This window comes from Episyrphus balteatus, chromosome 2 (genome assembly GCF_945859705.1).
Source record: "Episyrphus balteatus chromosome 2, idEpiBalt1.1, whole genome shotgun sequence".
NCBI classification, from domain to species: Eukaryota; Metazoa; Arthropoda; class Insecta; order Diptera; family Syrphidae; genus Episyrphus; species Episyrphus balteatus.
Genome location: NC_079135.1, coordinates 76709354 through 76729381, shown reverse-complemented (window position 1 = coordinate 76729381; position 20028 = coordinate 76709354). Strand labels below are relative to the sequence as shown.

The following is a 20028-nucleotide window of genomic DNA, read 5'->3' as shown; positions in this document are numbered from 1 at the left end:
AATCCAAAAACTAATGATGCCAATCGATTTCTCAAAATTTTTTTGAAAAAACTTGCACAATGTATTTATTAAACAAAACAAGTTTTAAATATAAATGTAATTCTTTTTTTTTTTTTTCAAAAATATAACTCAATCCTTCTTTCCTCATCTCTTCAATTTCTTATTTTAATTTAAATCACTTATAAATAATTAAAAAAAAAATTATTTTTTTTTTTATTTTTTTGAATTTTCATAGTACTCAAATATTGCATTCAATTACGTTCCTAATATTTTTTTTTTGCAATTATATTTTATACTTTTATTTGATCTATTTAATTTAATTCAAATATTTTACATAAACATTTTATACTCAAATAAATTATTTTGAATTTGGCATTCCTTAATATGATAAAATTATTTCTTTATATTTCATTCTTCAGCATTTTTGATTTACATACATTTTTTTTTATCTAAGACAGTGTAGCGATGATATTATAAATTTAAGAAAATATATTTACTATTAAGGGATTGAATAACAACTTATCCATTAAGTTACATTGTTTAGGAATCGTTTTAAAAATCAATAAGTTTTAAAAATCAAAAATCCATTATCGTAAGAAAAATATTGTGTTTCTAATATATTTCAATACCCCCCTTTTTGCACATGCACACTTCAAACTTTTCATTGGATTTTAATTAAGCGCACACTAGGTCGACTTAGCTATTAAAGTTAACAGTGGGTTTTGCAAACTAATCATAATACAAAAATCCTAACTTTTTAATTATCTTTTTGTTCTAAAATAGAACATGCACTTCTTCAAACTTCCCCGTTAGTTAATTAACAATAAGTTTATTAGCTATTAGAACTTTTAATTCTGAAAGATTCATGTTAAGTAATATGTATATTTGGTTAATACAGGGTGTTTCAATATTTCTCTTACCTTCTAATGAAAAAGAGATGAAGAGAGACGGGAAGCTTCTTTTTTTAACACTCATATTTGTTTGTATTTGATGACGAAAATTTAATTTATGTTGAATCCATTTATACATTTTTTAGTTTTCAGGTAGAAACATGATAATGTGATATTTTTGGGACACTATCGTTATTTCTTCATCAATGAATAGATAGTACAATATGAACAAAATAAATGTCTATGTATAATTTATTTATCTACAATCTTTCAGTCTTGTATGTCTTCTTTTTATTTTGTTGTTTAATTCTGATTATTCTTATACAAATAGATAAATAGTATACAAAAAAAGTTCTAGTCATAAAAACATTTTTGTTAAAATCTTATCTTGAAATTGGAAATGTTGCCTATAAAGAGATTTAAATCTCAGTTAGATTTCTGTACTCGTCACTACTTTATAATTTTTGAGGTTGGTTAATGTTTTTTTTGTGATTTTGATATCTTTGTGTGGTTTGAACACACTTGTTCCAACCAAACTGATTGTTAATTATTTCTAGAATTTCGTGTTTTTTCTCTAAATGGAAATAGATTTGCCTTAAAACAATGGATTTCATTCTTCTTTTTCATCATAGTTTTTATTGAAGAGTGACTTTTGTTTTTATATACACTTTTTTGCAGTTTATGATTGATTGTACAGTCAATTATTCTTTCTACATTTTTAGCAACCTCCGGTTTTAGGTCACGATTAAGATCCCTATCTTTTTTATCAAGGAAAGCACTAATTTTTTTTTAAATATATGTATTTAAATGAAGGAAAGATAGCTTCAAAATATTTTTGACTTATTACTAATTGTATAGTTCAATTGCGACATTAAGAACATCGGTTATAGATGCTGACGTACGTAATAATTATGGTCGAGGGTTTCCAACTATTAAGAAAATCACAGAAATGTGACTTTTTGCATTCTTAGGAAATAAGATAATTTCAGACATCTAGACAATTTATTCCTATGATGTAATAACGAGGACAAAAACAATGAAAATTACATTAGTTTTAAGCAAATTTCTTGAACTTGTTAATTAAATTTTATTCAATCACTTCAGTTAAAACTAAGTTTAAGTTCATTATTTTCAAAAATAGTTTAGTAAAAATTTAAAGTTGTAGTTTCTTGAAAATTACTATAATAAACTTTGTAAAGTAAAATGGTTTCTTGAATATTAAGTACTTATGTATGTAACTTATGTATAATTTATCTACTACAAAAACTTTAAGAACATGTAGTAACATAACAAATTAAAGTTAATTTGAAATCAATAAAAACTTTCTGTCGGCAGAACACAAATAGTGTCAAAGGGTTTAAGTCAGAAAAATTAGTTTTGCGCAAAATCAGATCGAAGTTTCAATTTTTTCTTGTAAATCTGATTTAACTGTTGATTTAACTCCTAAAAGCCATTTAACCTGTACAAATAATTTGGTCCTAAGGGGTTAAGTAAAGAAAAATCTTTGTTTACATCAATGACAAATTTTAATTTATGAAGGAAAGTAGGAAAATTTCAATGTTATTAAATTAGAAAATATGAGAATTCTTTTTGAGCTAGTTTGTGTATTGCAAAAACATGGTTATTCTTATTCTGTCTCCCTCTTGACTTAGCCCCTTACTTTCTTAGGATCAGATTTATTATTTGGAAATAAAAAGTTAATATAAATACAAAGAAGTTAAGTCAACTTAATTCCTCAAGATCACACGATTTAAAAACTTTCTAACTTAAGCCCCTTGCAACAAATTATTTCTAAGGGAAATAGTTACGAAAGAGAGAAAAAACTGACCAAAGTCCAATAACAATCCTAAAATCGATTTTGGTGAGGACTCAGGTGAATGGAGGTTACGTTGAATTTGTCCAGGAATTTTTGGGCCTGCCTTTTCTTCTTGATTGTCCCACATTCAAAACCAATTCACAAATTTTGCAAATTTCTCTAGGAATCACGATGTTTTTCCAATCTCTGGATCTGGACACAACACTCTTGTGTAACTTTTCAACTGAAAGGTCATTGTGACACCGCTGATCAGCTTTAAAATGAGAATAGTGAGAATAATTTAGCCTCAAAGTTCCTCATTTTTCCAGAACTCAGTGGGTATTTCATCTAGACCAATCGATTAAAGTTTTTCACTGAAACACTTACTTCTTCGAGTGTTATCGTTAACTTCTGTCATAGTTCTCGGTGTTTTTTATATTTTTATCTCGATGTAATTTACTCCGTAAAACGCGTTTTAAAGAGCTGTTTGAATCTATCTGCTATCCTCCCATTTCTTTTTCTAAAGAACACACTTGCTATGAATGGTTCGCTAAAGTTTATTATTTATTATTAAGAAAATTATTTAAAAAAAGATTTTTAGTAGTATTCATTCGATTCAAGCCAACAAAAGTCTTTTTTAAGAAAACTCCCCGTAAACAAGATTATCAAATTACTATGTTCTTTTTCCTAGAAAAAGATGTCTGAAAATTCTGAGCAACAAATTATATTGTTATTGTTCTTATCATCACTTTTTATTCTTAAAACAAAACTAATATAATATTTTTATTCCAAGACAATTTTTAATTCCTTTCCATTTAAAAATAAAAAAAATTCTCAAAATTCATGAGTTTTCCTATGAAGTTTGCAAAGTAGTATTTATAAATCCCCGCAATCTTCCCCTAGTTATTTATTAAGACTATTCAATCGGTGGTGTTTGACTTTGTTTACTTTATAAATAAAAAAAAAATACAATTAAAAAATATAAACAATTAAAAAATCATAAATACATCTTACAAAACAACTTACAAACCACTTTCAAAGTGAAAACATTTGCTATAAGAAGTTATTTTGTGTATTTTTTTGCTTTATAAAGTACGAAGGTTAACATGGAGATGAAAAGATGTTTTATATACCTATATTTTTTTCTTGCCTTTGGCTGATACTCCTGTAATCATTTTGTAATAAATTAATTTCATCTGTAACACAAACAACATGACTGCCATACCGACAGAAAAATATAAAAATATCTATGCGTTGTAAACAGTCACAGATAAAGTGTATCTCAAAATACGCCCACTCATACAACTACATTGTGCTGTAATCTTTTTTGATTTTTTTTTTTTTGGAAGAATGTCCTGCAAGGAAGCGAAATAAAATGATTGTTATAACATATATATGAGTGTGTGTGTGTGTAATCTATAAATAAATAAATATTTTTATTACATATTAGAATATTAGAAGAATTCGAACAAAAGTCATTATCCTGCGGATTAATATCTGCATTTTCTTTCATAATAAGAATAACCATTCCAAACAAGGACATGAGTACGAATATAAGTTGTTGTTTTTTTTTTTTTTTTTTTTGCGAGGTGACATAGCACACACACAGCATGGAGTTCCTTTTGTTTTTATTTTTATTTTATTTTTTCTTCAATTTATTCACTTGGTCGTCTTGTGACCTCAAGCCAGGCAATGACATTTTGCCCTAGTTGCTTGCCGCTGCCTAGAAGTCAATATATGTTTGTCCGTATCATGTCCGGTATTTAGTTTTGGTCGTTAACTGGAAGACAAACTGGGTAAATGGTTGTGGCAAGCAAGCTGCAAACACGATAACATCGTTAAGTATTATTTACATGGTCATCTGTGACGTTGGTTTTTTTTTTACCGTTTGTTCGTTATGTTATGTACGCACCATAGGTTGAAGCAATATTGGCCGGCCAGCCAGTAGTGGTGGTTATTTCAAGGAAAATCACTATATGACTGTGTAACATTAAAAAAAAAACCATGTTGTGTAGGTAGACGTTTGAAAAACAAATGACAGTTGGACCAATTCAAGTTGGACACAAAAAATATATAACATAAATGCAAGAAGGCCATGTGAACGTCACTCTAACCCACATGTTCCGAATACATATTTTTGAATCAATTATAAAAGAGGAAAACTAAATTTTTGTGTGTTTTTTTTTTTTTACTATTAGGATAACACTCACAGGTGGTGTCTCGTCCTTCTGTGTAATCAGTGGTAGATTGAATTTGAACTCGATTAAAAGTATGACCTTTTTGATTTAATTCAAATTATACAGTGGGTTTGGTTTGTGATATTTTGAATTGTAATTAAGTTTTTAGTAGATTTAATATATGAAATCAGTCCATTTAGCGAAGGAAGAAGTTGCCTTCACCTGAAAAAACATGTGAATTTTGGCAAAGCTGTCTTTTCGTAACCCACGTTTAAGATTATTTTTGCATATCCCAACTATTATTTAACCAAAAAGGGATATGGAGGACACTTTAGCCTTTTATATTAAATTCTGTATCAATGAAACTGTTCTATGACAAGCAGACTATTTGTAGTAAAAAACGACATAAATAATAAAATAGATTTTTTGCAAAAAAAAAAAGAAAAAAGGTTGCGTATACGCCATACATCATTTTTCTTTGAATAATATCAAGGGTTTTCTACAAATCAACTCTTTTTATGTATTTGAAATGTTTCAAAAAAAAAAAACACTTCAAACTCTCCAATTGATTTAGCATAAAGAAGTTCTTTTGACCTTTCATTCGTATCTCGGATATTTCCTATCTCATTCTTTTAACATTAAAGTTCGCACCATCGAACACAAATTCCGAGAAATATAGAGAAAATACCTTTGACTTCTAGATAGAGTTATTTTTAAAACTATAGCAGATACAAAAGAATGCACATATTTCCTTTTTTTCTAAGGAAATTTAAAAGGCTTTAATATTCTACAATATTTTCGATACGAGAAACAATTTTCAGGCAAAAGTAAAAACAAAACTGCATCTTTCTGTTTTCTGTCGCTATAGCACATGCACATAAATATAAAAGCTAGGAGTTAAAAAAGTAGTATTTATCTCAAAAGATAAGAAATTTAACTGCAGTGTTTGAGTAAATTTCCATTCTCTTTGAAAACAGGATAAAAAACTAGAGATAAATAACTTGTTTACGCAGGAACACATTTTATGAAAAGTTTTTTATTTTAGAAACGGCTCCAACGATTTTTGTAGAAAAAAATAAAAATCTCTTTTTTCGAAAATCATTATTATTTTTGTTTTGAACAAAAGCATTTATATTTGTTACTTTGATTGGTTTTGATGTTTTTAAAAATTACAAAATGGCATTTCAACTTAATTTTAAATTTTTTTGCTAAAAAGTTATATAAAGTAAGTTTTTTTTAAACTTGTTTTACAATTTTTTTTTTGTTTTTTGATCCAGAAAAAATATTTTTTTTTATATAAAATTTGCATGATTTTGATTAGTTTTTTAATTAAAGTCAGATTATTTACTTTGAAATTGATAAAAGAATACGGTTTTATAAACATTGGAATAAGAAACATTGAAAAAAAGAAGTTGAAGAAGAACTTAATGGCTATTGAAAGAAACGGATCATCAAAAGAGAGAACCTCATATTATATTTTTTCGTTAAAGAGGATTAGTTTAAGTTTAAAATGTTAAATGAAATAGGAATTTATTTTAATTCAAAATTTTTATTTCGATTTAAAGAAGTTTAATTTAAATGCGTGATTATAAATATTCATATAGATCTGTTTTACTAGATTGGTTTTTATTTTTTAGTTAAGTTTAGCTCAGTTTTGTTTTCAAAACAAAGCTAAGTAGAATTGAATTTCATTGAAAAAAGTAGCAAAATACTATGATGTTTAATACTCAATGAGGTTCACATAAAACATAGAATATAGGAAATAAAAAATTTGCGTATTGAACAAATAAAATATTAATGTCTTTTGAAACCATATTCTAATAGCAATTCATCAACTGTCTTAGGAGCAGGATTATTAATATGAATTGGGTCACTCGGGCGAATACGTAACTTTTTATTCATATAATGTATTAAATTTTGCTTTGTTTTTATTTTACTCTGCGAATTATTTTCTAAATTAAGTTTTCGTAAAAACCACCTTCGGTGTTGAGAATTAGTCTCCACCTCTTGTTTACAAATTAAAAGTTAAAACATTTAATGCAGAATGATACAGTTCGAAGAAAAAAACAAAGGAACGATTTGGACAGTTAAAACAAGGCTATCTGGAAAATAATATAAAACAAAGTTAAGTGGATTAAGTGACTACAAAAAAAGTATATGGTCGTCGAATTCATCATTAATGAAGAAACAGCTACAAGTATACTGCTAAGTAAAAATAAACAGTTAAGATATTAATAGAATATAACAGAAATGAGTTATAACTACTACAAAGCTGGTTACGGAAAAGGATTTATAAATATAATGGAAGAAAACTTATAATGAAATATAACATTTGATAAATGTCAAAACGAAATACTTCAACAGTTACCAATAAGAGAATAATTCGTTATGGTTGCTCTTGTAGAGTATACAAAAAATAACTTTTTTAAGCAAAAACAGCAAAAATTGAAAATAATCTTGATAAAAAGAAGAAAAACTTCAAACTCGTGAAGGACTCCAGTTGTTCCCATCGCATTCAGCTTCAAAAGTATTCATTATAACACAAACTACTTATTTAGATTTTGTCTAAGTTACATATGCGTGATCTTACAAAATTAATATTTCATTCCAAAAGAGTTTTTCAATAAAAAAACAAAAATTGATTTAAACTTAGAATACAAAAAATTTTGATTGTTTATGTGTCAATTTGAATGTGAATTTAAAGTTAGTCATTTGTGATGTTTTATGTTTATGTTTTTCGTCAAAAATAATTTAGTTGAGAAATTTGTGGTTGTGTTTGTGTGCGTCAATGTTTGTGGTAAAAAAATTAATGTATTATAATAACTCTTTAAATAAAGTTCAAGATGTTTGAAGCTCGAAGAATTTTGGAAGCAAAGATGGCAAACGGGAATAATATTAGTTATTTTAGTATCTATAATTGGTGGTTTAAAGTAGTTAGTATAGATTACTTTCAATTGAGATGAGATAAATATTTAACGTTGGTTAAAATTAAAAAAAAAAAAGAGTGTGTCAAAACCTTTAACCCACTAGCTTTTCTAAAATTTAAAGCTCATATTTAATGATTGATTCAAACCATTTTGATGGCGTTTTTTTATAACAATATTTTATAACATTAAAGTAGTCAGATTCAGAAATAAAGCAAAAATTTAGATCACGTCTTCTTTATGAATTACAGCAATTTAAATATTACTTAAATGTTAAACGCAACTATAAAATTTCTTATACTTTATTTAGGAATAAATAACTTACCGTAAAAAGAATCAAGTTTGTTTTTATTAATGTAGTCAGAACTAATGTAGACTGAACGTCCATTTATAAACTAAAAATGCAGCAGTTTGTACCACCAAAAATTTTTTTTGTCATCAAGAATTGATCATAAATGATTACCTTGATTCTTAGCAGTTTAATTCTATTTATTTTTTTTTTTAATGATTCTCTTTTGCTGCTTAAACAAATGTATAAAACAATCAATTAGTAAACTAAATTACAATTATTTTATGTGGACATGTTTCCAAACATTATATTGATATCATTCAAGAAACTGATTTTTAAATTTCGAAAATTCTGGACAATTTTTACCAAAATAACAAAACTTTGAGGATGGCAGTATAGTTTATAGTAGCATTAACTGTTTTAATTTTTAGTGTTTTTTTATAGCAATCTTCTAGCAATCTTTTCTGAAAATAAAACTAAGAACTATTTTGCAAAGTAATGTTTATGTTTTTTTTTAATACTCATTTCAAAAACACCCACTTTGAGTTTATCAAATACACTGAATAGTGTCCATTTTCTGAAAAATATTTAGTTAAGGCTAAAAATGGCTATGTCTCTAATCTTAAATTTAATTTAAAAAAAAAAACAAACTTGCTTGGTGTACCTGCGTTAATTCAAACTATAAATCAATCGAATAAATCAACAAATCAAGAACTTTTAGACACATTTTGATAGATAATCTTGTAAAATGGAATTTACTTGACAAAAAAAATCAAACTTAAGCGACAATTTTTTGAGATATTATACATATTTCGGTTTCTGCAAAATGTTCAATCAAATTACTTATAAAAAAATTTACGCAATAACATTAAATGCTCTAATTTCCCTCTGCTTTTTAGATATCTCACATTGAAATAAAAACTATTTAGAAAAAACACATACCTTTTTTACTGCACCACTTGTAGACTAATTTGCAATATTATAGCATATGTACAAACCAATCTGACCGGTTCTAAAAAAAAATGTGCATTACACTTGCACAAATGGTGCTCATTTGGCTCACATTCAATTCAAATTCAAAAAAAAAAAAAAAATACCTATAAATCGTGCTATTTTGTTTTTTTTCGTATGTTTTTTTTTGTGTTCGTTTAGCTTGAAAAAAAAACTCGTAGTTCATTAATCACTCTTGTACAAAATCGTTTATGTAGTTTATGTTTTAGTTTAAATATCTATCAGCAACAAAATCAAAATAAAAAAAAAAAAATCAAACCTCCATCATAGACAAATTCGATCTATATAGAGATACAATTCGAAATTCCGATCAAATAGCAACGCAAAACCTCTTACTTTAACGTGCGCCCTTGATCAATTTAAATGAAACAAAAAAAATAAAACAAAACAAAATAAAAATAACCAAACAAAAAAATCGTGCTTTTGTTAATTTGTATTTGTATTTTTTTTTTCTTTCGCCAATATTTGTGTGAATCATACGAAAATTTTCATTGCATTAGATCCTTAAGCGCATCCGCATCAACTCAAAAGGCATACCATAAAAATAAACTCACTGAACAAAAAAATTAAATCAAACAAAAAATCAAAATCAAAGCTTAAAATCAAAATTTGCATACCAACTCAAAAAAAAAAAAAAAAATACTCACACAACGACTTCTATATAGTGAACATCTTATGATATCGTAATAATTGTTAAATTAAATAATAATTAAAACAAAAAGATCTAAATAAATGGATGTGCTATGATTGCAACGTTTTTCATACTAGTTGCAATTTTACGCTCCTTCCGTTGGGGAAATCGGTCATCATCGGAGAATCCTGAAAAGAACGAAACCAGCTCCACTCCAACCACCGATCAGCCCAATGATTCCGATGGACAATCAATTACAACGATAGTTCATGCGGCCGACTCTGGACCCGAGACAAGTCGAAGATTGAAGGATTTCGGTGATACCAAAATCACCTATCGACGACTCTCTCGGCCAAGATTTAGCCTTCAAGTGAATTCACCTTCAACAACGAGAAGATACAACGATCGCACCTATTCAATTGGGACACTGGTACGAACGACAAGACATGGCGGCGATGGTGACACGAGTGACAGCGGTGAATTACACCAACAACAAATAGATCTTAATCAACAAATCGAGAATAGAAATGAGGACGGTGAAGCTGTTGCATCTTCGTCTTCACACAAGTCACCCGAGAATCGAGACGGTAACTGTCAGAATGACAGTCAATTAGACGCTGATGACGACGATGATGAAGACAACCGTCGAGACGCCGAGGAATTCTACAATAGCATCCAAGATTGTGCCGCCTCTTCGCTAAGTAATATATCCGGTCAGCCGCCATCAGCCACCCGCCGCAAACGTTCGTCGCTCTTTTCACGTAGTGATTCATCGGCAACAACAACTTCATCGACTAGTGGCAGTGGCACCTATACAGGTGGCAAGAGACGCTCGACGGCTTCTATAATCTCGTCATCGATGTGCTCGGATGTCATTCCTATTGATCGGCGAAGCTCAACGGAACATAGTCGGGCCAGCAACACACGTCGGTCGAGCGGAAGAATACGTAGATATATTTCACGAATGACGATAGCAGGAGCTCGTAGACGTACCACTGGCAGGTAGATAATTTGATCGTTTTCTAATTCTAACTCTTTTTATTGTTTCTTGTTGACAAATTTTTACTAACATGCTAAGGAAGCGATAAAGTATCGATATCAGTGCGAAAAGACCTTCGTATTATAGTCTTCGCGTGCGTGTCTATTTTTTTTTTTTTTTTTTTTTGAAAAAAAAAAAAATATTGATCTTATTCGATGAGACATGATGATGAATGGAATTTTTTTCTCATTGGCATTAAAAATACGATCTCAAATTTTAGATAGAAATATTTTGCGAAATAATTTTCCATGTTACGGTTTATTCAAAATTTAATTTTAAAAATGAATTTTAATGGAATTTTTATAATTTTAACATTTAGGATTCTATAGAATATCGCCAGATAGACAAAGATTAAAGGGATTATTATTTTCTACTCTAATATTAAGATCAGATGCTTTGAAATTTTTAGACTAATACTAAAATATCATTAAGTTTAATTATTTCTAAAAATGTTCAAGAATTATCAGAATTATTTAAGTTAGCAAGAAAGGAAACCAAAAATGTGATTTTTTTGTCGGCTTTCTCAATTCGTTTATCAACTTTCAAAATTTAGTGAAATCGCTTGATTGATTTTTAAAAAAGTTTAAAATCTAAAAATATAGGAGGAGGTATGCTAATCGGACTTTGTGATATTCTCTATTACCTATGCAATTTTAGTTAATTAAGTTGTTTCTTTGCAAAAATCACCGAAAATAATTTTTTTTATAGTTCGAAATAGTAACGAGACGTAGATTGGGCAGCTCTTTTGCAATAATGACAGTATTTTAGTTTTTAGTTTTTTTTTTTCAGATTGGGAATCGGATATCCTTTCATTTGAAATAATAACCGATTACTGAGAACTTTAAATCTTAAATCTAAACCACGTTTGATAGACAATCGAATAATCTTTAATTTCAAACAAAATAAGATAAAATAACAGACGATGTTACGTTTTCCCAATTTACCCAACTATTCATACCTGGCAGTTCCCGGCCACAGTGATGTGTTCGGCAACGAAAAAGCGGATGAGCTTGCAAGGGAGGGCTCAGTTCTTGATCTCTCTCTCATAGACCATAGCATCAGAATCCCACAATGTGAAATAAAGCGAAATATCGTCAACAATATTTCACAAAAAACTAATGAAAGATGGAACCTCCTAGAAACCTGCGGTCACACCAGGAAACTATGGCCGAACTTCGACGAGAAAAAATCAAATAAGATCTTACTACTTAGTAAACCTTCCTTAAGATCCCTAATAGGCGTCTTAACGGGACATAATCTACTAGGATACCACAAAAAGAAAATGGGGCTTAGTACGGATGATCTATGCAGAGGCTGCGGTAATGAGGACGAACAGGAAAACACTGTTCACTTCCTCTGTCACTGCCCAGCACTCTGTCGCACTAGGAAAAAATTCTTAGGAAACTACTTCTTCAATGAATTAGAAGAACTATCGGAACTCTCAGGCAATAGCCTACTGAACTTTGTCAAGTCCTCCAAATGGCTTGAACAACCATAGCATTCATAGGTTAACACTTTTTCATGAAGTTACAATACTTCAGGGTATCACAAGGGATCTACATTGATCTAAGTGTGACGGTAACAAAATCAACTGTCAGCCCATATTACCTAACCTAACCATTCATACCTGGCAACCCTATAATAGGGCAAGGATGCAAGTAGGCAACCTAGGATTCTATATGTCATATGCTCTCAAAAAAATACTCGATTTTCGTAAATAACAGATGAGGGTTAGAAGTTTTATACTGTTTAATGTTTTCGATTAGAGAAATGTTGCGCATACACCGTAGTGAACTTTTGATTTTTTTTACTTTTGAATGAGTGTTTTTTTTTGTTCTTAAAGCGGCCATTGTATATGTGTACTACGATTAATGAGATTTATTATTTACTATTTCTAAAAACATCAATAAATTTATTTTTTAAATACCCTTTTTCTACTTATTACTGATTACGAAAAATTCACTTTAAAAGAAAGTAAATGCTTAAAATTATTTGGATATATATTCCTTTTTTAACTAGAAGAGAGTTCTTAAGATTTCACGACCATTGTGGTGCGTTTTCACAAAATCTGATTCCTTGAAATTTCGTTTTTACAATTTTAGAAACATTTTTTTCTTATGGTATATGAAACAACAAATTTATATGATCTACCATTTATTTTGAAAATTCAATCGGTAATATTATGATTGTTGTATATAAAGTAAAAGATTTGTATAGTGCTCACTACCAACCATGCAAACTTCATGTACAATTGACTCCATTTTTTAGTTCTTAAATCTGCTTTGTCACTTAACAAAAGCGCCACTCACTTCTTTAGAAAAAAAAATTGTTCTATTCAAGTGAAGCGTAGTGTACGTACATAAATTTAAAAAAAAATACGTTTTCATTTTCAAAAAATTGATTTTTCAATAAGTTTTAATTTTACAGTGAACATTTTTGTTTGGTTGGATTTTTTGATTTTTGAGAATAGTAAATTTTTCGAAAACTGATTTTTGGTAGGATCGTTATTTCTTGATTCTAAAAAAAATTTTTTTTTAATTTTTGCGAAAATCAATCATAAATTGACACAAGAGTCGGGTTGATTATAGAAAAAACCAGGTACATATAATATATTTGAAGACTTCTTTAAATTCAAATTGACTTCATGATGGACAGTAGAATTGACTGTAACTAGATATATGCAGCTCAAAGCTCTTGCCACACCTTTTCTGGAGACCCATAGAAGGTACTTTTGAAATTTGTGTTCATTAAATCGAGAAGGTTTTGAAATTAATTCAACTGTTTCCATTTTTTACTGCTATCATTATTTGATTTAACTAAAGGGTTAAAGATTTTTTTTATCGAAAATTCTTCAAAAATATGTCCACAGAATAACTAAGCAAAGCAGATCAGTTTATTTATAGTAAAAAAAAAACTGCTGATCTAATAAATGTTGTTCAGTTATAACTGAAAATATTTGTTTGAAAAATTCTTAGATTTATCTAATAAAAAATATTCCAGCACACTTTTTTTAAATCTTGTTTCTTTTTTTTTTATTATATCTAGAGGCCAAGGTTATTATTTGTCTACACAAAATGAGTCCATATTCAAGGCTGATAAAAAATGTCTGAAAAATAAATTTCTCTAAAATCAAAAAATTACTGTTTCAAACGATTGCCAGTACATATTTTCTTATTTCTTTAATTTTTAAAAAAACAAAAAAAATCTACATAGAAAACAAAACTGGATTTATCTTATGAATATAATAACTGTCAGTTTTATATTTTCTTCATGCAACATAAAAAATCTCAAGCAATAAAGAATATTTTTGATATTTTAAACTTTTGTGCAAATTCTTCACAAATGCGACTTTTCTCTTTGGCAATAATCCAATTTTAAATGAATGAACTATGTTTTTACAGCTGAAATTCGTATTTATTTTTTTTTTGTAATTATATTTGGCTTCTTAATAAATTTCCGGCATCTTATTGGTAGTTTTTAAAATTTGTATTTGCTTTTTTTTTGTTTTTGTTGTATTTATTATTCTAATATAAATATTAAATGAGTTTTTCATATATGTACATATTATAGCTACACCTACAAAAATATATATTTTTTTAAAGTAAATTAAAATCTATAATGAACTAATTTTGAGAAATTTTTTTCTATTAAATCAATTATATGAATGTGAATATAAATGGCGTTTTAATATAGTTAGCTAATTATTTTGTGTAATGAAAATATTTAAATTTTGCGTGACCAATAATTTTTAATTTTATTTTCGATACAGGATATGTTACATTTATAAAAATCAAAATGTTTGTGTTGGATTTATTTGAAAGAATGGTAGGGATCTAAACTTTAGAGATGCACTTTTTTGTGACAAAGATATAAAAAACGTTTGTGGAGGCTAGATTCGAACCCAGCCCTCTCATGTTCATGTTTATGTTCATCGCACTTATTGCCGTTGTGCATCGGAGTACTACAATAAAAAAAATAAACACACAACAATAAAACTATATTATTATTATTAAATACTGATCTATAACAAAAAAAATATTACATCAGCAGTAAAAAATGCTATCATCTAAAAGCATGACAAGTCTAAGATTAAATAAATTTGAAATAATTTAGTAATTTTGTTTCTTATTACTCAGAACTAAACAATTTTGACAACTTGCCAACTAAAACATATAAAATAACTAAAAATAAAATATAACTGAATTTTAGAAACTGAATAATTTTGGATTTCATTACCTTTTGCGGCTGAGGTGTAACAAAATTTATTGTTTTTTTTTTTTTCAAAAATACTTGGCTCGTTTCGGAAACTTAATAAAATGAGCAAACTTTTAACACCTCAATTATCACTGAATTTCAAAATCCTTGGGACTTGAGTTGATTTTAAGAGAAGAAGTTCAAAAAATTGTCTGTTAGTAGTAGATGTAGATAGTTCTTAGAATATCAATACACATGATTTCAGTCTTACACTGCCGCTCATCTGAATAGGTTCACATTTTAGTTCATCTTACTTTTAGCCTGTCTTGGTATTTAATGCAATGGCACATCTTTTTTATATATGTAACCAGAGAACATCTTTATGCGCTTAGTTTAGGAGAAAAAAAAATTGTATTGGGGCCTACCGTTCTTCTCACACGGTAGCTAGACCAAATCTAGTCAAAAAATCAAGCATATTTTTTGGCTCATCTGAATAGGTTCAAAAGCAAAAAATGTTAATAAATGATGAGTTGCATGGGTCTGTTGGACTCAAAATTGTGTCTGTAAATAAATCTGATTGTGTATAACCTGTAAGGATGAAAACGGGCCGTGAAAAAATCTTTAGGCGCGGAAAAAATGGGGAAAATAAAAGAAGTCTTTGAATCAGCCCGAAACCAACGATGCATTGGGACAAAAACAAACGCAAGTAAAAATTTAGTAAGCAGTTATTTGCGCAATATCCAAAGGTATAGAAACAACATTAAAAGTCGATGCAACTCAGTCACAACATGGGCCGATAGATGTGCAATGATCACAACAGCATGACTTCGGTCTAAAAACTAAGCTGAAAACCGGTATAAAATGCAGTTTAACGACAGCAAAACGGGTTGTTAGAAGTGGTAAACATTTGAGAAGAACAAATCTTCGCAAAAATTACCACTTTATAAACCACGAAAAGAAACTCGCCGACAATAGTAAAAAAAAAACTGTGTTACAAATTGCAGATCGAAAGTTTTGTAGAAGGAAATAGCTTTGCACTTTATGACACTGCCTTCACAGTTATCTAAACACATTAAAATAATACTTCTCTCTACGAAGGTCATAAAAATAGGAATTTAGCCCTCAGCGCCCACTAAATTCATTTTTTTTCCTTTGAAAAATCACCGGTTGCAAATTCGACTTTTACGACATATTTTTTTTTTTTTATTGTAGGCGAGTTTCTTTTCGTGGTTTGTAAAGTGGTAATTTTTGCGAAGTATTGTTCTTCTTAAATGTTTCCCACTTCTGACAACCCGTTTTGCCGTCGTTAAACTGCATTTTATACCGGTTTTCGGCTTAATTTTTAGCGCAAAGTCATGCTGTTGTGATCATTGCACATCTATCGGGCCATGTTGTGACTAAGTTGCATCGACTTTTAATGTTGTTTTTTTACCCTTGGATATTGCGCAAATAACTGCTTACTAAATTTTAACTTGCGTTTGTTTTTGTCCCAATGCATCGTTGGTTTCGGGCTGATTCAAAGACTTCTTTTATTTTCCCCATTTTTTCCGCGCCTAAAGATTTTTTCACGGCCCGTTTTCATCCTTACAGGTTATACACAATCAGATTTATTTACAGACACAATTTTGAGTCCAACAGACCCATGCAACTCATCATTTATTAACATTTTTTGCTTTTGAACCTATTCAGATGAGCCAAAAAATATGCTTGATTTTTTGACTAGATTTGGTCTAGCTACCGTGTGAGAAGAACGGTAGGCCCCAAACCATTTTTTTTTCTTCTAAACTAATCGCATAAAGATGATCTCTCTTTACATATATAAAAAAGATGTGCCATTGCATTAAATACCAAGACAGGCTAAGAGTAAGATCAACTAAAATGTGAACCTATTCAGATGAGCGGCAGTGTAAGTGAACGGATAGCACGTGTCCTTAATTTTTAGTGGGTATTAAAATTTATTTCTGCTTGCTCTTAGTCGTATAAAAACGGTCCACCTTTTTTTCTGTGATATATTTGCTTTAAATTAATAAAGGATGATAGTTTTTGGTATTATATCCTTTTGGTATTAGATCCTTGGGTTTAATCAAAGACAAAAATTGTTCTACAGTAAGTCTGTATCTCTAAAGTTGAAATCATTTTTCGATAAATTAGAAAAAAAAATGCTTACTTTGGTAAACCTTGACCCACGTTAATGAATATTTCTCTGTTACTTCTAATGGTAGAAAAATCGTTAAGGTTTTATTTTTTAGAAGAAATTATTCATTATCATCAAAAAACCTTGAACTTATACCAAAAATAAATAATACCTACCCATTATAAAAAATATTATTTTGTATTAAATTGTATTCTTAGTAGGTAATTAAAAACTTTTAAAACTCCAATTAAAATAAATTAAACTTATTTATAATTTCAATTTTATTTACTTTCAGCTTTGATGTAGAAAATGGCCAAGGCGCTAGATCCCCGCTTGAAGGCGGCTCACCAAGCGCTGGATTGGTTTTACAAAACCTCCCTCAACGTCGCGAATCCTTTCTTTATCGATCGGATTCAGACTTTGAAATGTCCCCAAAGTCCATGTCAAGAAATTCTAGCATAGCAAGCGAAAGGTAAATACAAAAATCAATAAATAATTTATTTTATTCATTTTATGTAGTTTATTTTGTTACTTTTAAATTATTTTTTTTTTAAATGCATGTTTTTTTTTATAAAACTTAAAAACAATTTAAAGACACTCAAACAAAACTAAACAATTTGAGCAAGTTTGTGTGTTTTTAAAAAAAAACTTTGTACTTCTGTTTTGTACGATATTTTCAAATATAAAAACAGTGAAATTGTATTTAATAAAAATATTTAGGATTTTCATTAATCTACTTTTTTATTTATTTTGTACATATATTTTTTTCTCGTATAAGCATAAACTTGCTCTGCATCATTTATGTATTTTGATTCATTTGAAAAACATAAACACAAGTTTTTTGAAATGTTTATCCCCTGTATTGATCTATGCTCTTGTTAAGCCAAAAATATTGCATCGTAAATAAAATTTTTAAATAGAAGTGCGTAGTTAGTTTCCCCCTTTTTCCCCCCATTTTTAACCCTTTGGCACAAACCTTTGATTTGTATATTCATTCCAAAGCACTTACCCATTTTGTTTAACCAAAGTTCGCCATTCTTTACTAAAAAAAACATAGGATTAACAAATTATTCTTCAATTGGTTGCTTGAAAAGGGCAATTTTCGTATATTAAACGCGGCGGAAAAGAAATTACTCAATTACTCGTGTTTGCGGTATAGACAATATTTTCCACAATAGATGTTCAAATATTCTTTTCTTGACTAGGACATGATGTCCTAGTCGTGTTGGATTTGTTATTTTTTATTTTAACTAAGGTAAACAGATAGTTTGATTGTAATTGGATTTTTGTTTTTTAAAAAGGTGGCTTAAATCCATAGAAACGTAGAAATGCTTAGTTGCCAAATATATTTCAGCAGTTTTCAAAATTCAAAACAATTACACTGGTCAACAAGGTTTTTGCCACAAGAACCAAAAATATACTTTTCTAGTAGTTTTGGATGTGCTGAACTCGAATCTGAAGTCAGAAATTTTTTATTGGCCTCCGTTTTTGAAACATTACCGTTAGAAAATGCCAAAAAACGTTATTTTGGCTGTTTTCGAGGTTATGTTTTTATGTGGGGTAATTCAATATGAACAAATTTGTAACGGTGCCTATAAGAACTGGTCTTATTTTTTCAAAAAATGTTTAAATCTTACCGATATCTCTTTTGCTGCCCGAGATATTTAAAATTTAAGTTGCGGTCCTTGACTCAGAAACAGCACTGGCCAACCAAATTAAACTTTTTTTGTCACAAGAACCAAAATATACTTTTCTGAAGGTTTTTTGGTCGCTGAATTCGAATCCGCAGTCAGAAAAATTCTATTAGCCTTAGTTCTTGAAATATTACCGTTATAAAATGCAGAAAAAAGGTTTTTTTTAAAACGGTTATATTTCAAGAACGGAGGCTAATAGAATTTTTGTGACTGCGGATTCGAGTTCAGCAACCCAAAACCTTCCGAAAAGTATATTTTGGCTCTTGTGGAAAAAATTCTGTGACCAGTGACTTAAACTTTAGATTAAATTAAGTTTCTCTTTGGCTTATTAACTGAAATTTAAGATATCTCGAGCAAAAACAGAACCTCGAAAACAGCCAAAATGACATTTTTTTATCATTTTATAACAGTAATATTTCAAAAACGGAGGCCATTCGAATTTTTCTGACTTCAGATTTGGATTCAGCACACCGAAAACTACTAGAAAAGTATACTTTGGTTTTTGTGGCAAAAAAAAAGTTAAATTTTGTTGACCAGTGTTATTTGATCACCTTAATTTTTATGTTTTTCATGCAATTTTAGGTATTCAAAATTGAATATTGAAAGGAAAAGGTTTAAAAGTTATGTAAAAATATTTGGTCACTAAGCATTTCTATATTTTTTAGAGGCTTTCTAATGATTGCATTTTTTCTAAAATAATATTCGTATCGAAGTGATATCCAATAGGTACCACAAAAATCAAAGCAACAAACACATTTTATAAGTCTTCGGTTCAGTTAAAATATAAGCGAGCCGTGATTCAAGTTATTTCTTAAAAATACCATAGTTGTTTCAGATTCAATCGTATTTATTGTATGTAAAAATTTAAAAAATATAGTTAACTTCATCAACTTTATGAATAGAAAAAAATTAAATGCATACAAGAATAAATTTATCTTAAAATAACTTTCGGTTGAAACCAATAATAAATTAGGAAAAAGATCATACTAAGTATAGATTCAAAAACTTAAACCATGCTCCAATAATAAGGAAACAAGAAAATATTTTCATCTGAAATTGTTATGTGATGTTCAGTTTACAAAAAAAAACATCGTGTTCAATTAAATTTAACGTCCTTTAGCTTTTAAATAGTGAACAAACAAGACGCTTCCATACATCAGTTATCAAATTACGATAAGAGGTTGAAAGTTATGATAGAACAGATGACCTGGCTTTTCCGGAATCGGGTTAGAAATACATTATAAGTTCGT

The 20028-nt window shown here is 28.8% G+C and overlaps 1 protein-coding gene across 15 annotated transcripts in view; it reads left to right on the top strand.

The window, feature by feature from the left end:
- LOC129909023 (cAMP-specific 3',5'-cyclic phosphodiesterase) overlaps positions 1 to 20028 on the top strand; it is a 308658-nt gene that overhangs the window by 254035 nt on the left and 34595 nt on the right. For 11 of the 15 annotated variants that reach the window (XM_055985942.1, XM_055985944.1, XM_055985943.1 and 8 more), the window contains one exon: positions 17380 to 17556. In XM_055985942.1, coding sequence (XP_055841917.1) covers positions 17380 to 17556 — 177 coding nt within the window. Of the gene's footprint in view, positions 1 to 9586; positions 10720 to 17379; positions 17557 to 20028 lie in introns of those variants that run through there. The other 4 variants (XM_055985950.1, XM_055985949.1, XM_055985948.1 and 1 more) reach the window with 1 other exon arrangement.